General features: G+C 51.9%; 1 protein-coding gene across 4 annotated transcripts in view; it reads right to left on the bottom strand.

The window, feature by feature from the left end:
• Positions 1-9,886: 9,886 nt before the first annotated feature.
• Positions 9,887-17,028, bottom strand: part of GAPVD1 (GTPase activating protein and VPS9 domains 1) — a 29,910-nt gene continuing 22,768 nt past the window's right edge. For all 4 annotated transcript variants that reach the window (XM_064676515.1, XM_064676518.1, XM_064676516.1 and 1 more), the window contains 4 exons: positions 16,206-16,419; positions 15,563-15,635; positions 14,261-14,458; positions 9,887-13,568 (listed from right to left, as the gene is read on the bottom strand). In XM_064676515.1, coding sequence (XP_064532585.1) covers positions 13,428-13,568; positions 14,261-14,458; positions 15,563-15,635; positions 16,206-16,419 — 626 coding nt within the window. In that variant the 3' untranslated portion in view covers positions 9,887-13,427. The remainder of the gene's footprint in view (positions 13,569-14,260; positions 14,459-15,562; positions 15,636-16,205; positions 16,420-17,028) is intronic.

Consider the following 17,028-nt stretch of genomic DNA (forward strand, 5'->3'; position numbering starts at 1 on the left):
AGCTAAACGTTACAGCAGAGCCGGGCTGGGCTGAGCAGGGCTGGCCCCCACCCCAGGTGGGACAGCTCCCGTGCCCGCGGTGCCATTCCCAGCCCGGTGCCATTCCCAGCCCCGCGCCCTCCCCACCTCAAGCACGGGGAGTTCCTTCAATACGGTGCCAGCACCACCCCTGTGGGCAACCCCGGCCACGGCAGTGCTGGGGCTGGGGGCAGGCTGGGGACAGTGCGGGGGTGCCGTCCCGTCCTGCCGCGGCACAGGCGCGGGGCCGGTGGCTCCGGGTGCGCTCGGGCCGGTGCAGCGGGATCTGCTCCCGCACCAGCGCGCAGCCCCGCGCCGCAATCTGTCACGGCGGCTGGGGCTCGCCGGCTCTGCAATATGTACCTCATGTCTGGGCTGTCATCGGACATAATTCCTCCCTGCTGGCATATTGCTGATTTGTGCATAAGTGATGCGTGCAATCCACCTGAGCCGGGAGTCAGGGGTGCCTCGATCCGGGGCTGTCAGGGCAGAGTGTTTTAGTGCCTCCTGCGATTAGCTGGAATTGACAGGCCCTGAGAGCCGGGAATTGCACAACAGGGGAATTAACAGCCAGGGCTGGAGTGGAGTGTGGCACTCGTTTAATCTGCAATTTATCAGTTTGCGTGGCTCCTTGTCGCAGGCGGAAGATTACACTCCAAAAAAGACGGCGCCTTTTTTTTTTTAATTCCACCTGACAAGGAGAGGGCAGAGCAGCGCTCAGCTGCTCCCGCGGGGTCGCTGGCCCGCAGGAAGGGCACCCTGGAGTGGGACATGGTGGGGACGGTGCCCATGGGCTGGGCCCCCCCACAGGTGAGCAGAGGCCTTATGGGGCAGGGGTAGGTGCCCCTGCCCAAGGTTCCAACCCCAGTCCCGGCGGTGGCTCCATGGGCCACTCAGGGACACCCACGACCACTGCACCCTTCACTGCCTCAGACACTGGACTTGGCTCCAGAGGGGTCTGTGGAGCTGCAGCCCCCGTCCCACTGCTCCCAGGGCTGGCGGGGCACAGGAGGCACCTCTCAGGGCAGGCAGAGCAGTGGCAGTGCCTCCCCCGGCCCCACCACACCGCGCCTGCTCCAATTTTGATAATATCATTAGAGGCTGATAATGGTTTCCAGGAACTCTGCAGCCTCTCTGCGAGGTGACAGCCTGTAAAGGCAGTGTGACAGATAATGTATTCTGCAAGGGTACAATACTGTGACTCCGAGCACATTAAACTCCTTTAATGTGGGTGACATACACCTTCCTCCTCACATACATTATCATCCCGAGGGCACAGGCAGCACGCAGCCACACGGAGCCAGAGCCCCCCTGCCCACCGACCTCCCCCTGCCTCGCACCACGGTGCTCCTGCAGCCAGAGCTGGTGCTGCTGCTGGTGCTCCACAGCCCCCCTGTGCCAGCCTTGTTCCCCCTTCCCCAGTGTGAGGATGTTAAACCACAGGACACGGATGCTCCTGCCGCTTGTGGATGATCTCCTTGGCCTTCCTTGGTGTCCTGCTCTGATACCGAAAACCTTTATCCAACCTCATGCTATCAAAGATTATTTATAATGAATTAAATACGTTTTTAGCAGCTTCTTTCCACACTTACTGCCACACTTCCACTGCCACTTCAACTTAATTAGGGAGGGTTTGCTAAAGAGATGGGAATAAATGCATCCATAGAAATATATCTATGTATAAATGAAGAAAGCCGCCACCGCAGGTCAGACCAGTCCTTTCAATTTATTGCCCTGGTACATTCAGTTGTAAATAGCTTTGCCTTGCTGGTTTCTAAGTGCAAGGCTAATGTTGGAGTGCTTAAATTAATAGTGACGCACACCTTTCATTATTGCTATTAAATTAGGTGCTGGGCTTTGATGGAATCACTTGTTGCTGAACTAAAAGCCTCGTGGATGTGGGTGTGTGTATCCATTTGGTTTTACAGCAAGTTTAGGTCTTAATGTCAAGGCAGGCAGAGCTGAGCTGGTTCCACCTCAGCACACTCCAATTAGCAGGAGGGCACCTCCCACACCCCGGCCCTGCTCCCCCGGGAGCTGGCACAGGCTCACAGCAGGCACGGGAGGCTCGTGGCCGAGGGGACTGGGCAGGAGGACACCCCACAGCCAGCAGTGGGTTTGGGCTGCATTTCAGGGACAGGACCCCTCAAGGGAGGGGTAGCAAGGACCCCTGGCATCGTACCTGGCTCGGTGGTATGAGCCCAAAGGGCTCGGTGGGTCCGTGCTGTCACCTCCCATGGGCACCAGCCCCACGTCACACGGCATCCACCTTCCCACACGCAGAGCATCGGGCACACTGAAACATAAAATACACCCCAAAGTCCCTGCAGACACAAGGTGTTGTGACATCAGTCCGAGCTGTGACTGACACACCCTTGTGACACTCGGTACAGCCCGCAGAGCCTCACACATGGGGGTCCCACTGCTCCATGCTGACCGGGGGCTGTGGGTGCCCCGGGACCACCAACCCTGCCACCCCCATGACCCCATTTTCGTGACCACTGCTGGGATTATTGCTGGTGGCATTGTGACCCTCCTGCTCTGAGCACTGCTGGGGGCTCTGAGCTGTGTAGGGGGCTCTGAGCTGGGCAGGGGGCTCTGAGCTGTGTAGGGGGCTCTGAGCTGGGCAGGGGGCTCTGAGCTGGGCAGGGGGCTCTGAGCTGGGCAGGGGGCTCTGAGCTGTGTAGGGGGCTCTGAGCTGGGCAGGGGGCTCTGAGCTGTGTAGGGGGCTCTGAGCCGCCTTTGTTCCTCCTCGCCGTTCCCACTCTTACGGTGCCACCTTGAGGCCGCCGATCGCAGCCCTCCCTCCGGCGCGGCACGGGCTGCGCGACCACCGCCATGCCCTGTCCCTGTCCCTGTCCCTGTCCCTGTCCCTGTCCCTGTCCCTGTCGCTGTCCCTATGCCTGCTCCTGTCCGGAGGGCCAGTGGTCACCTCAGCCCCCAGAGCACATCACCCATCCGGGACACGGGGCTCTCTGAGATGCGGGATCTGGTCAAGTTACAGGATTTTATCCCAGAGAAACAGCTCAGGACACTCCTTTGGGGTCAAGTTTCTTATTTCTAGAGAAAGAAGTCCCAAAACTCCCCGTGCTGGCCCAGGCAGTGGCTGTGGGACCCACTGGTGGAATTTTCTTCCCTGTGCCACACGGTTGCCAAGGACCAGCCACCGCAGCCCTGCCCGCAGTCGTCGAGGGGCCAAGACCCCGGCAGGGCTGCCAGACAGGGATGCACAGCATCATCCATCCATCCATGGGCTCTCCAAGCAGCTGGCATCGACAACCAGGTCACCGTCTAGCCTGAGGGACCAACATCCCTGTGTCCAGAGCTGGGGCAGAGACATCTGTTCACTGCAGCTTCCCCACGGACAACAGGAAAGGGATGGAATGCAGCTGACCCTCTTGGCTGACCCTCCCAGCCACACTGGGGACACAGATGTGGAGCTGGTGACCGTGACAGGTCACACTGGTGCTCTGTGTCCCTCTGGCATGGGCAATGCTGGACATACAAACTCCCCTTCTCTTGCTCTTTGGCATTATAGAGACAATAAATTCGTAATCAGTCCCAACCCCTCCTTGGTGTCCTCTGCAGCAACGCTCCAATAATTAATTATAAACTACAAACACTGATCAGCTTCCATGTCCTCCGCCAGCGCTGACAATCATTAACCAGAATATCAAATTTATAACGTTGGGATGTGGAACCTGGTGAGATGAACTGCTCTGCTTTTTAATCAGCTTTATGAGATGATAGAAAGCATTGATCGACAAAGACAAGACACAGCCCGTGTTCCTGTATCTGTAGCTGTGCAACCTTATTAATTTAGATTTACAAAGGGTTGGTTGATCTGGAGGGGACACAGCCAGGGGAGTTGCCTTGCGCCGGATGGACCCGAGCAGAAGCCCACGTGGGTGGCAGCTGGAGGGGGTTTCTGGGCAGGGGTCCCCAAAGCCTGGCCACAGTGGCACAGGGCCCCAAACTGTGCCTAAGCCCCATCCAAGGTGACAGCAGTGGGACCCCACGGGTTTGTCCCGGTCTGACGAGCGCTTGTGCCGGTCCCAGCGACCTGGCACTGGGCAGCATGTGCCTGCCTGCACGTAGGGGCCCTGCCCGAGCCCTCCCTCCTCCCCCCGAAATGCATCTGTGACTGGGGCATCGCCTGCCCACCCAGTAGGGCCCAGTGGCGGCCGGACAGCTGGTAACCATATTGGTGTGTCTTGCGCTGTCATATCGCATTTGCACGGCTGCTCCCGCTCCGCATCCGGGGAGGCTGGGGCACGTTTTCAGGTCAGAGGCTGCATCCAGCACAGGAGAAAAATTCCCATTTCTCCACCAGGACTTTAACTGTGAAGTGGCCTGGATTCAGCCCCTCCACCCCAGCAGCAGCTCTGCATCGAGGCCACCCCAGCACTCGGCCATTCCCTGGCATGTCCAGCCCCGTGCCAGCCCCGCCGGCCGCGCTCACCCCTCTGGCCACAGCCATGCCTGGGCAGCAGCTGAGGAGCTGGAACGGCTGCCAGTGACAGCAAGTGGGGCTGCAACCAGCGCCAGGAGCATGGTTGGATGGGAATTTGGGCTTGTCAAAAAATTTGGTTTCATTCCTTTAATTTAGAAGTTTAACTAATAAAAGTAACTGAGAAGCTGTGGTAAGCTTCGGCTTCTGTTCGGCGCTTGATTTAATAGCACATGACGTTTTGATTAAAAAATTAGCTCTATATAATATCAATAGAGCTCACATTAAAAGGATTAAGAATTGGCTGACTGACAGGTCTCAAAAAGTGGTTGTCAATGGGGAATCATCATCGGATGATGATGTTCAACATGTTCATCTGCAATCTGGAAGTAAATATCAAATCAGTGCTGATAAGATTTGGGATGACAAGGATTAGTGGGAAGGTGGGAATGCTGACAAGGGCTGACAAGGGCTGTGTTGGTGCCCCACACAAGCTACCTCCCCACGCTACTGCCACCAAGCCCTGTGATCACTGGTGCCACTGCAAAGGGTCATGGGTGAGCCTTGACCCCTCATGAGGCACAAAGACATCACAGCCAACACCTCCCCAAATAGCTGGAGCCCCCAGCAGCCCCAGCCCCAGCAGCTCTGGCAGTCCCAGCAGCCCCAGCCGCCACCTCAGCTGCAGGTTGGGGTGCTGCATTTCCTAGGGTGATGTAGGTCTGTGTCTGACCCGTGTGGTGCCAGTGCCTGCTCCCAGCACGGACAGGGCACAGCGGCTGTTCCTCCTCTGCTGCCCTCGGCAGCCATGGAATTTTGAACGGCAAATCCCTGTTAGTGCAGGGAGTGTGCTAACCCACCCCAATTCCCAACTGTGAGCGCTTTCAATTAGCGGCCGCAGGCACTCAGCCCCTGGATGTGTTCATTACTGACACGGCCCCGCCTCGGCGACAAGCTGGATGACAACCTGTCTGAGGGACACGCGAGGTTTACACTATGGCACAGCTCCTGCATTAGCCCTGGAGAGGGACAGGAAGGGGAGGGGTCCTCAGGTGCCTGTATGGGAGCAGAGATGTGCCCACACTGCTGGCATGTGGACCCCACACAGACCCAGGGGGACAGCAGAGCCCCTGCACCCACATTCCCAGCAAGGGCATTTGGGTCCTGTGATGGTGCCCACTGATGAAGGAGCCTCCACTGTCCCAGTTCAGCACATCCATCAGAGGGAGAGGCACCCACAGAGCCCATGGGTCCACCACAAGTGCTGAGTCCTGCAAATCCTGCTGAGCAGATGTCCCTGAGCCACCTCCAGAGACACCTGGCAGCAGAAGGACATGTCCTATCCTCCACCATGGGCAGGGCAAGTAAAACCACAGGGGCTTCAGTGCTTCTGCAGGGTGTCAGCTCAGGGGACCCACCCAGGACACAAGTCCCAGCACGGCACAGTCCGAGCTGAGCCCCTGGCACAAGATGCACCCCTGGGCATCGCTGCCCTCCCAGTGCCCAGGTCTGTGAGCCCCCCACTCCAACACCCAGTAAAGGCATCCTGCTTCCATAGGGCTTGACTGGCCAAATAAAAGATTATCAGCTAAATAAAACAAGAAGTGAGTGATGCCACGATGCCCTGTGGGATTGGAATTGTGTGAGCAAAGTGGTTTTCTCAGGGAGATTTATTTCCTCTGCCAGAACGAGCCTCTGGCTCCGAGGCCACTGCTCCCTCCTGCACTCAGCACACAGCTCTTATGCCATTTCTGAGGGAATCAGAATAAAGGAAATACAAACAAATTCACCCATCACAAAGCACAGGAGCACACGCGTGTGCACACACCTGATCACAGCACACGAGCCCCATGCTACAGTCCTGCTCCCTCCCAGCTCCCTCCCTGCTCTCCTCCCAGCCAACACCTCAGCCCCAAAATCCCACCTGTAGCCCACAATTGGTTCCAGAAGGGCAACCCCATGCCAGTGGGGACAGCTCCTGTCCTAGGCCTGGACATGGTGGTGTGACAGTCCCCAGAGCCTCAGGGACACCCTCGGGTGAAGCCATGGTCTCTGCCATGGGTGACTGGTGGTGGGGGACAGACCCAGGGGCTCTGTCTGCTGCAGCCTGCAGGGAGCTGCCCCAACACCTGGGGTTACCAGAGCCCTGCTGCTCAGCCTGATCCTCCTGCAGAGCAGCAGAGACAGACCCGCTCCCATCACCACTCCTGCCACGAGCTTCACCTTCAGCCACCGTCCCCCCTGAGGGCCAGGCTCTGGTACCTGCTTCAGGGAGGCACGGCCATGGGTGCTGGGAATGGGAAATACTGCAAAGTGCTGGAGTCAGCACTCTCGCTGGATTTTGCTTTCAACAGCTGCAGCCCAATAAATCTTTGTCTCCTTCAGGTGAACTGTGCTCCCCCTTGGGCTCCAATTTACATCCTTGGCACTGTCCCCACACCAGCCCCAGGGGGTCCCACTGCCAGCCCAGGTCATCACCCTGCAGGGCCCAGGGGAGCACAAGGGACCCACCAGGCTCCTGGGAGCCGTGGGCAGCCCTGGCCCCACTAACACCGAGCAGCCACAGCGCCACGGGCCCGGCGGCCACTGCTCACTTTGTGCCAAAACCCTTCCACTCACCAGACCTTCACTGGGTTTTTTTTTGTTTTAATTGTTTTCAAAACAGATTTCATGTGGTCCCAAAATGAGACCATGATTGTAAATTAAAGTGTAATTAGCCTTTACGCTTTTATATTCATTAACTCTTCTCTGTTAATGATGCAGAGGCTGGAGCACAAACCCGGCATTATGAAACCACATCCAGGAAATAAAATAGTGATTTAGATAATGGCCAGAATGTATTGCTGCTTACACATAATTAAACAAATGCTCAATTTACACTTGGAAACATGAATGAATGTTGATTAACCCCAGCCCGATGACTCTGCTGGTGCCGTGGCTCAGTGGTGGTGCTGCTGGCGGGGCTGGCAGAGGTGGGCAGTGGTGGGCAGGGCACCCACTCCCCACAGGGCACCCACCACCCACCTTGCACCTGCCTGGCCCAGGTGCTGCCATGCAGCTGCCCCAGCCCAGAGCCCCAGGCATGGCCATGGCTGCCCCCTCGGCTCTGGCTCTGCAGGCTGGTGCTAAAAGGCCCCCCTCCCCACAGCAGTGACACCCCTGCTACCACAGGGACAGGGTCTCTGCCATCAGCACTGGGGGCACTGCCGGGGGAGCCATACCTGGCTCCTGATGGAGCAGCAGGGACAGGGGGCTGGAGCAGCCTGTGCCCCTGGCCAAGCAGCACCCTGTGCCCAAGGGTACCCTGGGCTGTGGGGTCTGCCCAGGGCTCTCACAGAGGCTTTGTCTCAGTCCCTTGCACCTCCTGCCCTCCAAATGTGCCAGTTACTATGGAGACATCTCCTCCTTGGCACAGGAGGAGCCTGAGTCCACTTGTGCAGGATAACGTTCTGTTCTGCAGCAGATCTGGATGCCAGAAGCCTGGGCAGGGGGCCAGGGGCCAGGGCCCAGCTCCATCTCCACTCAGGGCATTGAGCCAGGGGCTCCATGGCCAACCCCAGTGCTGTGCTGAAAGAGGGGCTCACACAGTCCTTGTCCTGGGGACCCCCTGCCCCATAGGCCAAGAGGTGCCATCCACTGTGGGCTCCTCTACCTCCTTAACTGAGCCTGAGGAACAGACTGTTTGCAGAAATGGCCCCAGCCCCCCCCACACTTAAGGAACTAGGGGATCCAGAGCTGGATCTGATGCCAAGCAGGGCTCTGCGGTGTTTCCTAATGAGGTTGGCTGTGGGCTGCCTGTCAGGACCAGGCAGGGGCTCTCACCAGCAGTGTGTGACCAACATGGCCCCACAGAGGTGTCTCTGTTCCTGGACCAGAGCTCAGGTCGTGCTGGTCACCGGAATCCCTGCACACACCCCAGGGGAGCGGGGCCTGGGGCAGATGCAGAACATCCCCTGAGGAGCCCTGGGGCCCAGTGGGGCTGTTCCCCCAGCCTGGCCTGGCTCCAGGCTGCTCCAGCAGAACACTGAGCTGGCAGCATCCACACTGCTCCCCTCCCCAAACCCATCCCTGTCCCCTCACCTTGTGCATCCCTCACCCTGTGGGGACGGGCAGGACGGATGGACGGCGCTGGTGTGGTGTGTTGAGACCTCTGCTCCCGTGAACCCTCCGTTCATGGATCGCTGCCTCAACAGGACATAATGGCTCCATCTATCGGGGTCAATACGGGCGCCTTTGACACATGATAGACAATAATTGCTCCTGCTTAGAGACTTCTTAGTTCATGGATCATTGACCTGATGGGTTCTAACAGCTCCGGCGGAGGCTGCACACCCTGCGCTTGGAGCCAACGGCTCCACACAACCACGGCACGGGCACGGGGCATGGGGGACATGGTCTCTCCAAATCCAGGCTCCCAGGGCAGGCTGCCAAAGGCCCTGGGGCCACCAGAAGCCCTCGTGGTGGCACTGCCACAGAGGGGAGGCCGTGGCAGGAGGCACAGGAGCCTGGGAGAAAAGGCCAGCACACCCCAGCATCCCCCGAGCACTGTGGGACAGGACCAGGATGCACAGAACCAGGTCACCTCTCGAGCTCTGCAGGCTGGAGCTCTCCTCTCCGACAGCAACTTCCAGGTATGTGATTTAATGAAAGGCACAATAAGAAGTGAAACAATTAGAATTTCTGCCTCATTATCATGGTAATCTTATCAGTCGGATAATGAGGTATTAATGGAGATTTAATGTGCCTCTCATAACAGAATCCCTTGGAGAAAACACATAAGGAAATTGCTGTAAATCCACTTAATGATGGAAAGGTCCCCAAACACCATATTCCAGAGGATGAAAAATGCTGGATGCAAATGAGAGAGAATCAAGGTCAATAACACTGCGGGGACCCAGCTCGTGGCCGCGCCCTGCCCCGGTCCCACCACCGTGCCCACCTGCCCCTGCCGGCGCCAGGACCGGGCTGGGTGCACGACAGCTGAGAAAATGCTCCTGGCTCACAGGCAAAATTAACATTTCTTAAGAAACAAGATGCCAAACATAACACTTTTGGACTTGACCACTCCCATCAAGGCATCAAGCAGCAGGCAGCAGAGGGATGGGCATGGCCCTGCCACAGGCAGAGTCACTTCTTTCCTCTCAAGCTCTTAGAACAGCCCAAGCCACAGGATTTAAAATAATATCTGAAGAGCTCTGTGTTAAGCAGTCAATGCAGCAATGTTTCCTTTCCCTTTAACTGGATTTTGGTTCTTTTTTGCCACTGTCCCTTCCCTGAGAGGTGTGAGGATGGAGCAGAGCAGCGATCCCCAACGGGAAACCTCACAGAGTTAGTGGGAAGCTGCTCACACTTGCACTGCCATCCCCAGCAGAACTGGTGATGGCACTGGAACAAGGCAGAAACGTCAAAGCCAGGTGGTTAAACTGCTCTCCTTTTAATCAGTTTTTACAGAATAATACATTAATAATCACGTTAAGAGACAAGATGGGGTTCCTGTATACAAGATTGTGCAAGCTCGTTAATTTAGATTTATAAAGGCTTTACCAAAGAGGAGAGGCAGTACAAAGCTTTTCAATAGAGGTAAAGCACAATTAAAAGGTACAGAACACACACTACTAACTTAGCAGAGGTTAATTCTCAAGTAGTACAGGCTCAACCACGTCCCCAGCTGTACTCACACACGAGCATCCTTCCCCCTCCGTCCCCACTGCCTTCCTGCTGCTCCAGCTCTCCCAGCACACCGTGACTCACTCATGCCAACACACAGCTCTGCCCCCTCTCCCACCCTCTTCACCCCTCCCCATTCCCATGGCAGTGAGTTCTCCAATTCTCTGAGAATTTGGCTTAACAGAACAAGAACGTTTTCAAGCAATGCGAACCAACACTGTGCTCACCAGACTCATCCACAGGAAACAGCATCATGTTCGTGGCTTTTTTTCCTGAAATTTATGGCAGTTACATTCAGCATTTGGTAGTAAAAGGTCTTCAAAACAAAAACTTTTAAACTCAAATCCTTGGTAGGCCAGAGACATTCTGATTCTCCTTAAAGAGGATTTAAAAAGGCTTTAAAGAGAAATCTCAGGAGCACAAAGGAATCTCCTAGGGATGAAAACCCCAGCCCTTTCTTTCCCTCCTCTACTCAAAAAGGAAACCAGCACGTCTGTAGCATTCCCAGGCACAGACATGCCATCATTTCACGTGGCAGTTCCTCACGACGTGCCAACAACCGGCACTGACAACAACTGTCCCCAGCTGGGACCTGTTACCAACAACCTCTCCCCCTCCCTCTCCCCAAAATGTCCCATTCCTCCTCCAGTGGCTGAAGAAGTTTAATTCACAGAAAGCACCGAGATTACAGCAACAGGCCCGTGGCTGGTTGGCATCTTTTGGCAGCAGTTCTGGTACTTTTGGTCCTTTATGCACTGTCTTTTCACCTTCACTATTGCACACCAAACCTAACACCACCACTTCCTAGACATGGAATTCAGCATTTTAAAACAAAACATTACAGGACACCGGGGAAAACAGTAAAAGGACATTACAGGCAGGCTTTTAATTCTTTGGAAAGCCTAATTCTCTAACTACACCTATCAAGACTATATAAAGGACCTTCAGAGTAGGTTGGAAAAAAAAGAAGCAAAGGACCATCTTGCTACAAAAACTGTCAGCTCACCTGGGGCTCACTGAAACTTATTGGTTTTAAAATAACTAAATAACAATTAAAAAAAGACACCAGTTCTTTTAAATATTTTTTTATGCAGAGAAATAAAGTGATAAAAGCTGTGGAGAAAATGGTTCTTGCCTCTTCCATAAGGGAGAGCAAACCTGAAAGACGCAATGGGCCTGACCCAACCCTGCGTCCAGGTCAGCAAAGAGGCAATGTGCAGGGTGAACACCAGCTCCAGTGTCCTTGTGCCCTCTTTAAGGATCCTACAAATACTCTCCTCAACCAACACCCAAACTGCAAGACTAAGAGAACTTTCACACTTCGGTCTTAATGTCTTGGATATTCAAGTAATAATTACATATTACAGGACACTTCAGTATAAATGGATTTATATTGCTTTTCGATATGATCTGGGCATATCTTTGAGGGCATGTTTGTGCTTTGCTGCTGAGTGTTATTGGTTAGGGCTGTGCTTGCAGTATTGAGTTACGTGTTCAGCACCAAAAACCCATCAAGGCAAAATAACCAGAATATTGCAGTGCTACACAGACTGAGTCACCACAGTAAGGCAGATCAGAAGAATTCTGTTTCGATTGAGTATTGCTCCTCCACACAGTCGAGTCTCTAATAGAGGAGAAAGACTATAAAAGAAAAAAGTTACCATCCCAACTTCTCATCTGTGATTAGTTTGGCAAAACTGCTGAGTTCTATCTGAGTCTAAGAAAGTAAGTTTCTTTAATTATGCCTTGACAAGTAGCACAGCCAAATCATGCACTCAATACTTTGCTCTAATTCCAATTAACCACATGATTTTCCCAAGTACTAGTTGCTTACAGGTTTTAATCATCAAAATGCACACACACAAAATCAACCAATAGTGTTTTGAAAAGACTGTGAGAAAGATTTTGTTTTCTTTACCACTCACAGACACCAAACCTTACCACATCCCTCTGTCAGAAGTGCAATGAACACTCTGGAAAGAGCAAGAAATAATACTGACATGAAAAAGTTCAATGCTTGATGTCCTTTTTCACTGTATTCAAGCTGAAAAAGGACAGCGAGTGCTTATAAAGAGCCAACACGCACTGGCCATGCCCCAGACCACTTCAGTTGTGACAAACACACGTGGTGGTGTGCATAAAAACCTCTTGAACCTGGTAACTGTCAGTTTAAGGGAAAGGCGGGGTGAGAAATCTATAAAACACCCTGAACTGATGCCATGATATGTTTCATAAAGAACAGTGTTATATTATTTTAAAATATTTTATATGAACAGTAAAACTTGCACTGCTGCATAGCAGACAACACGAAGAACATTTAGTAAAAACATTCACTGAACCCCCTGGCATATGTATTTAATGTCACTAATCAAAATATATATTACAGCCCAAGGTTCTGTTAAGGATCTCTGTTTGGGGTTTGTACAGTATACACAATAGATCAGAAAAAATATTACAGTAAGGTATTTTATTTCTCCTTTTTTATATTAGACTTCTCTATTGTAACTTACAGTCGCTCTCCTCTATATACCCAAACCTCTGTAACACCCTAATGCCCTAGCCAAGAAGTGTTCAGCTAGCTAATAAGCCCTATTAAAAATTCCAGTTTTAGAAATTTCAGTAACCTTAATTACATTTTAATAAATAGTTCAGTTTGCCCTTTTAAACCTTAGCCTTTCTAGGAAGTCCTTCCATCACCAAAACACAACCTGTTAGAGGTCAGAGAGGCTTTTGCTTTTTATTCGAAGGATAATGAGTCCAAAGAAACTTGCAATGCATTAAATATAGTTATATAATATTTACATTGTCCTCTCAGATTTTAAATTTAGGTGAAATATAATCGATAACTGATGTCAGCTACTACAAACTTTCAGTGTGGCTGGTGTTTTCTTAATAAAAGGTGTATTCAACTAGAAAGTTTACTGTGTGGCTGCCCTGATTCCTCTTGTTTCAGTTTTCTGTTAGAAATCAAATGAACTATTCACGTGAGGAAGAATTCAGCAAGAGGGGTGGTGGAGAAAGCATGAAATATTTTCTGCATGTTTTGAGATTCCAAAATACCTGAAAACTGTGGTCCCTTTTGCAGTGCCAGTATCTAGAGGGGAGAAAAACGCAACCGAAAGAGAAGAGGAAAATCTGTTAAATTAATTAGATTAGTAAAGGTGTGTTTTAAAATGCCTCAATTCTGTACAGTATTATACAAGGAAAGTCTTTTCTTCAGCTTTTGCAGCTGTTGTACATTCTCAGACGCTCCTCTCCTGCTCACAGTCTGCCCATGCGTGTGCTGGGCGAGTTACTTGCGATCATCGATGGTTTTGATGAACTCCACGGCTGCCGTGAACTGCATCCACCAGTACGACTCCTCTCCAGACAAGCAGTTGGCATAGAAACTACTGATGTACTGCACAGTGGACAGCAGGCAAGGGGGGTTTGCCTGGGGTTGGAGAAGAGAGAGATACTCACAGTTTGTTTGCAAAGCTCGACATCAAACACTGCAAGATACAGAAAGAACCCCAATTCCCTCCGTGCAGTGATCCTGATACTGCACAGCAGGTAACAATCTCCAGGGCAGGCACTGCTCATCCTGACCAGCCCCATCTCACACGCTCAGAAGACATCAGGCTCGATGAAAAGAGCCTTTTTCCCATCAAGGAAAAATGACTAGCAGGCCAAGAGAAAGAAGGGGAACGCTGGCAGAATCTATGAAGGTCATCAGGACCTCAGCACGTGTAAAGCCTGTTGTTTTGGTGTCTGACATGTGACAGACCATTCTCCACTCATGCCAAAAAGACCAGCAACACAAGTCAGTCCTAGTGTGGATCTTGGTCCTGAGAGGACAGCATGAAGCAGGCACAGATGACAGATGCTGGTGGACATATCTCACACAAACTCCATTCCCCACACAAAATCTGCACCCCAATTTCCTTGGTTCCAAATGCAAAGTTTGTTTGGATTCAAAAATGGTAACTGTGACCACATTTTTGATTCCCATTCCAGCCTGCTGAATCAGATCTGGGCTTGAGCCTGGCCTGCTCCCCATTACCCACAGGGATTATTTCTCCTCCCAAATGTGCTTGTTAATTACAAGAATTAGCTGGGGTTTGTGACCTCTGCAAAAGAACTCACCTTTATCAGGACAAAAACCAAAACAGGAACAAAATCATCTGCCCCAGGTACTGAATCCTCGTTGGCCAGGCTGAGCAGGTTCATGATGGTGGAGCACATCCTCAGGATACACTGCACCTTGTCCCGGGGGGTTTTGTAAGCACTTATCGTGCGGATCTCGGACTGTGCCGACGGCCACGGTGCCTCCCGGAGATACACCTGTGGAAAACCAACACACTGCCAGCTCCTGTCTGTCCAAGTTACTGCTGTGCACCACAGCCCCAGAGACTCACAGGCTCTGGAAAAAAGGGAAGCCTTAAGGTAAGAGGAGTTCAAAGCGAAAGAGGGCAGATGCAGGTTGGATATATGCAAGAAATTCCTCCCTGTGAGGGTGGGGAGGCCCTGGCACAGGTTGCCCAGAGAAGCTGTGGCTGCCCCATCCCTGGAAGTGTCCAAGGCCAGGTTGGACAGAGTTTGGAGCAACCTGGTCTAGTGGAAGGTGTCCCTGCCCATGACAAGGGGTAGAACAAGATGGGCTTTATGGTCTGTCCCTTCCCACCCAACCCATTCTGTGAGTCTGTGACTGAAATGGCTCCACTACACTCACAGTGGAGGTGGCTTCCTGAGGTGTCATTAAAAAAAACAATAGAAGGAGCCAGTATTCTGTGTGCAACTCCCACAATGAGCCTGTACTTCTCCATGACTTGCTCAGGACCCTGTTCCAGACGAAGGCAGAGTTGCAGGGCCTCTGTTCCTCACCAGCAGCTTTGTGACACTGTTTAGAGTCACACACTTTGAGTGCTGAACTGAGAGCCAGGCAGCTGCAGACATCCAGCCCTGACAGACTCCTTGAGCCTACTAACCTGCTTTTAGTTATCCTATTAGGCATGAGAAAAGCAAAAGCGCTGGGTAAATTCAGAGCTGCAAGGTTTTGTTAATTCTGGCTGGTTCAGAAAGTTAACTTGACAGCTGTAAACCACAGCCATGGCAGGAGAATCACAGCAGAAGCATAAAGGATTCAAATCTTCTCTTTTGAAGCAAATTATCAGAAAGTCACTGCACCTTAGTGCAGTGTACCATTGGTTCTTAAATCTTGGTATCAGGACAGAGGTGGTAAAATGAGGAAAAAACCTGAATTTAGAAGGATCAGTCAAGGGAAGACACTAAGGCATGGGTACAGCATGCTTTTCCTGCAGGATATCTCAGCTGTCACAGACAGAAAAGCACCACTTCTAAGTGTAAAACAGAACAATTCCCTCCCCATCCCAAACTTAATTAAAACCAAGCACCTTGACACACGTACAGAAGTGAAGGAGTTGTTACCTCAGGTATCTGAAGGGCCTTGTGGTTTGCAGTCACTACTTTGGATAACCTCTGTATGTGCTCGTGAAGGACCCTGAAAACACAAAAAACATGAGTGAAAAGTTAGCAGCAGCCAGCCTGCAGTCCCCTGGGGCTTCCCACTTGTTTTAAATTTGATACTACAAGGGATATCTTCAGGACTGTACATAGTCATGGTGGCCCTACAGCTGATGGATACCAGGTCAGTGAGCGTGCAGAGGATTGTGCTGTACAACCAAGTAGCTCTTAGAGCATTCCAACAGCATCTGTTCTAAAACACAGAAACAAAAACCCCAAATGCATGGAAAATACTGCACCAAACCAGGAAATGGAAGGAGTCCTGAGGCAGATTTTGATCATTCTCTCAGCACATACACTTGCAGACCCAACTGTATCCCAAGTCATTATTACATTTACAACTTTATTCTGTTCTAGCAGTTTGTTGCAAACACGTTTGCACACAGTGCTAAAGCACTTCCCTGTTCTTTACCAAAATGTTCTGAACAGAAACATGGGTTTGTGTGGCCTGGCTGGCAAAGACAAGTCTGTCACAGGAAGGTTGCACAGCTTCCATCTGCACCAACTGCAAAAGAGAAACCAAGTACTTGGAATTCCATTAACTTACTGGTCACGCAGAATATCTCCATCCTGATTAGGGTAGAAGGCGAGTTTGAAAATGCGATTCATCACACTGCGCTCGATGGCTAATTGTGCATCCTGAAGCTGTTCCTCACTGGCATTCTGCCATATGGCATCCTGAGCCATAGCCCCGTACAGGAACTGAAGGAAATCCTCAACTTGGGCTGTTTTATCATCTGCTGCTGTGAGCTTCTGGAAATCTGATACAAGGGAAGAAGAGAAAGAACATTCTCTTAAGTAAAAAGTATTAATTCTGATAGGGCTTTCTGGCAGGAAGAGCCCAGAATCTACATCAGACTTCCTGCCAGCCCGCAGTCAGGCTGTTTTGCCCACATCCCAGTAAGGAAAATACAAGCAGAAACACTTGAAATAAATGGAGGCATTAGAGGAAAACCATATAGAACACATTTAACAAAGCATATGGTCAAAATACTCAATACTGTGTTAATCACTCCCTCTGTAGCACCAGTTCTTAAGCTTCTTCCCAGCCACCCACAGAGACAACACCCACAACAATCCCTGGGACAGGCACTGGCAAAAACCAGCACATACAAAGCTGTCAGAAGGGGGAGCTGGGGCAGATGTGAAAACCCACGTGTCCCATTTCCCACTACCCTTATTAAGTATACACAGATGCAACATTCATGTTTATGTACAAAACACAGACCAAGTGATGCAGCCCAGTGAATGCAGCGTGACCAAATCACTGCCCATTCATCAGCTTCACATTTACAGCACCCTGCCCCAGAGACAGCTGCCACTCACAGCTGCCAGCAGCCTCAATGCCACGGCTGCCAGTGGCTCTTTTA

The sequence above is a fragment of the Pseudopipra pipra genome, chromosome 20, assembly GCF_036250125.1.
Source record: "Pseudopipra pipra isolate bDixPip1 chromosome 20, bDixPip1.hap1, whole genome shotgun sequence".
NCBI classification, from domain to species: Eukaryota; Metazoa; Chordata; class Aves; order Passeriformes; family Pipridae; genus Pseudopipra; species Pseudopipra pipra.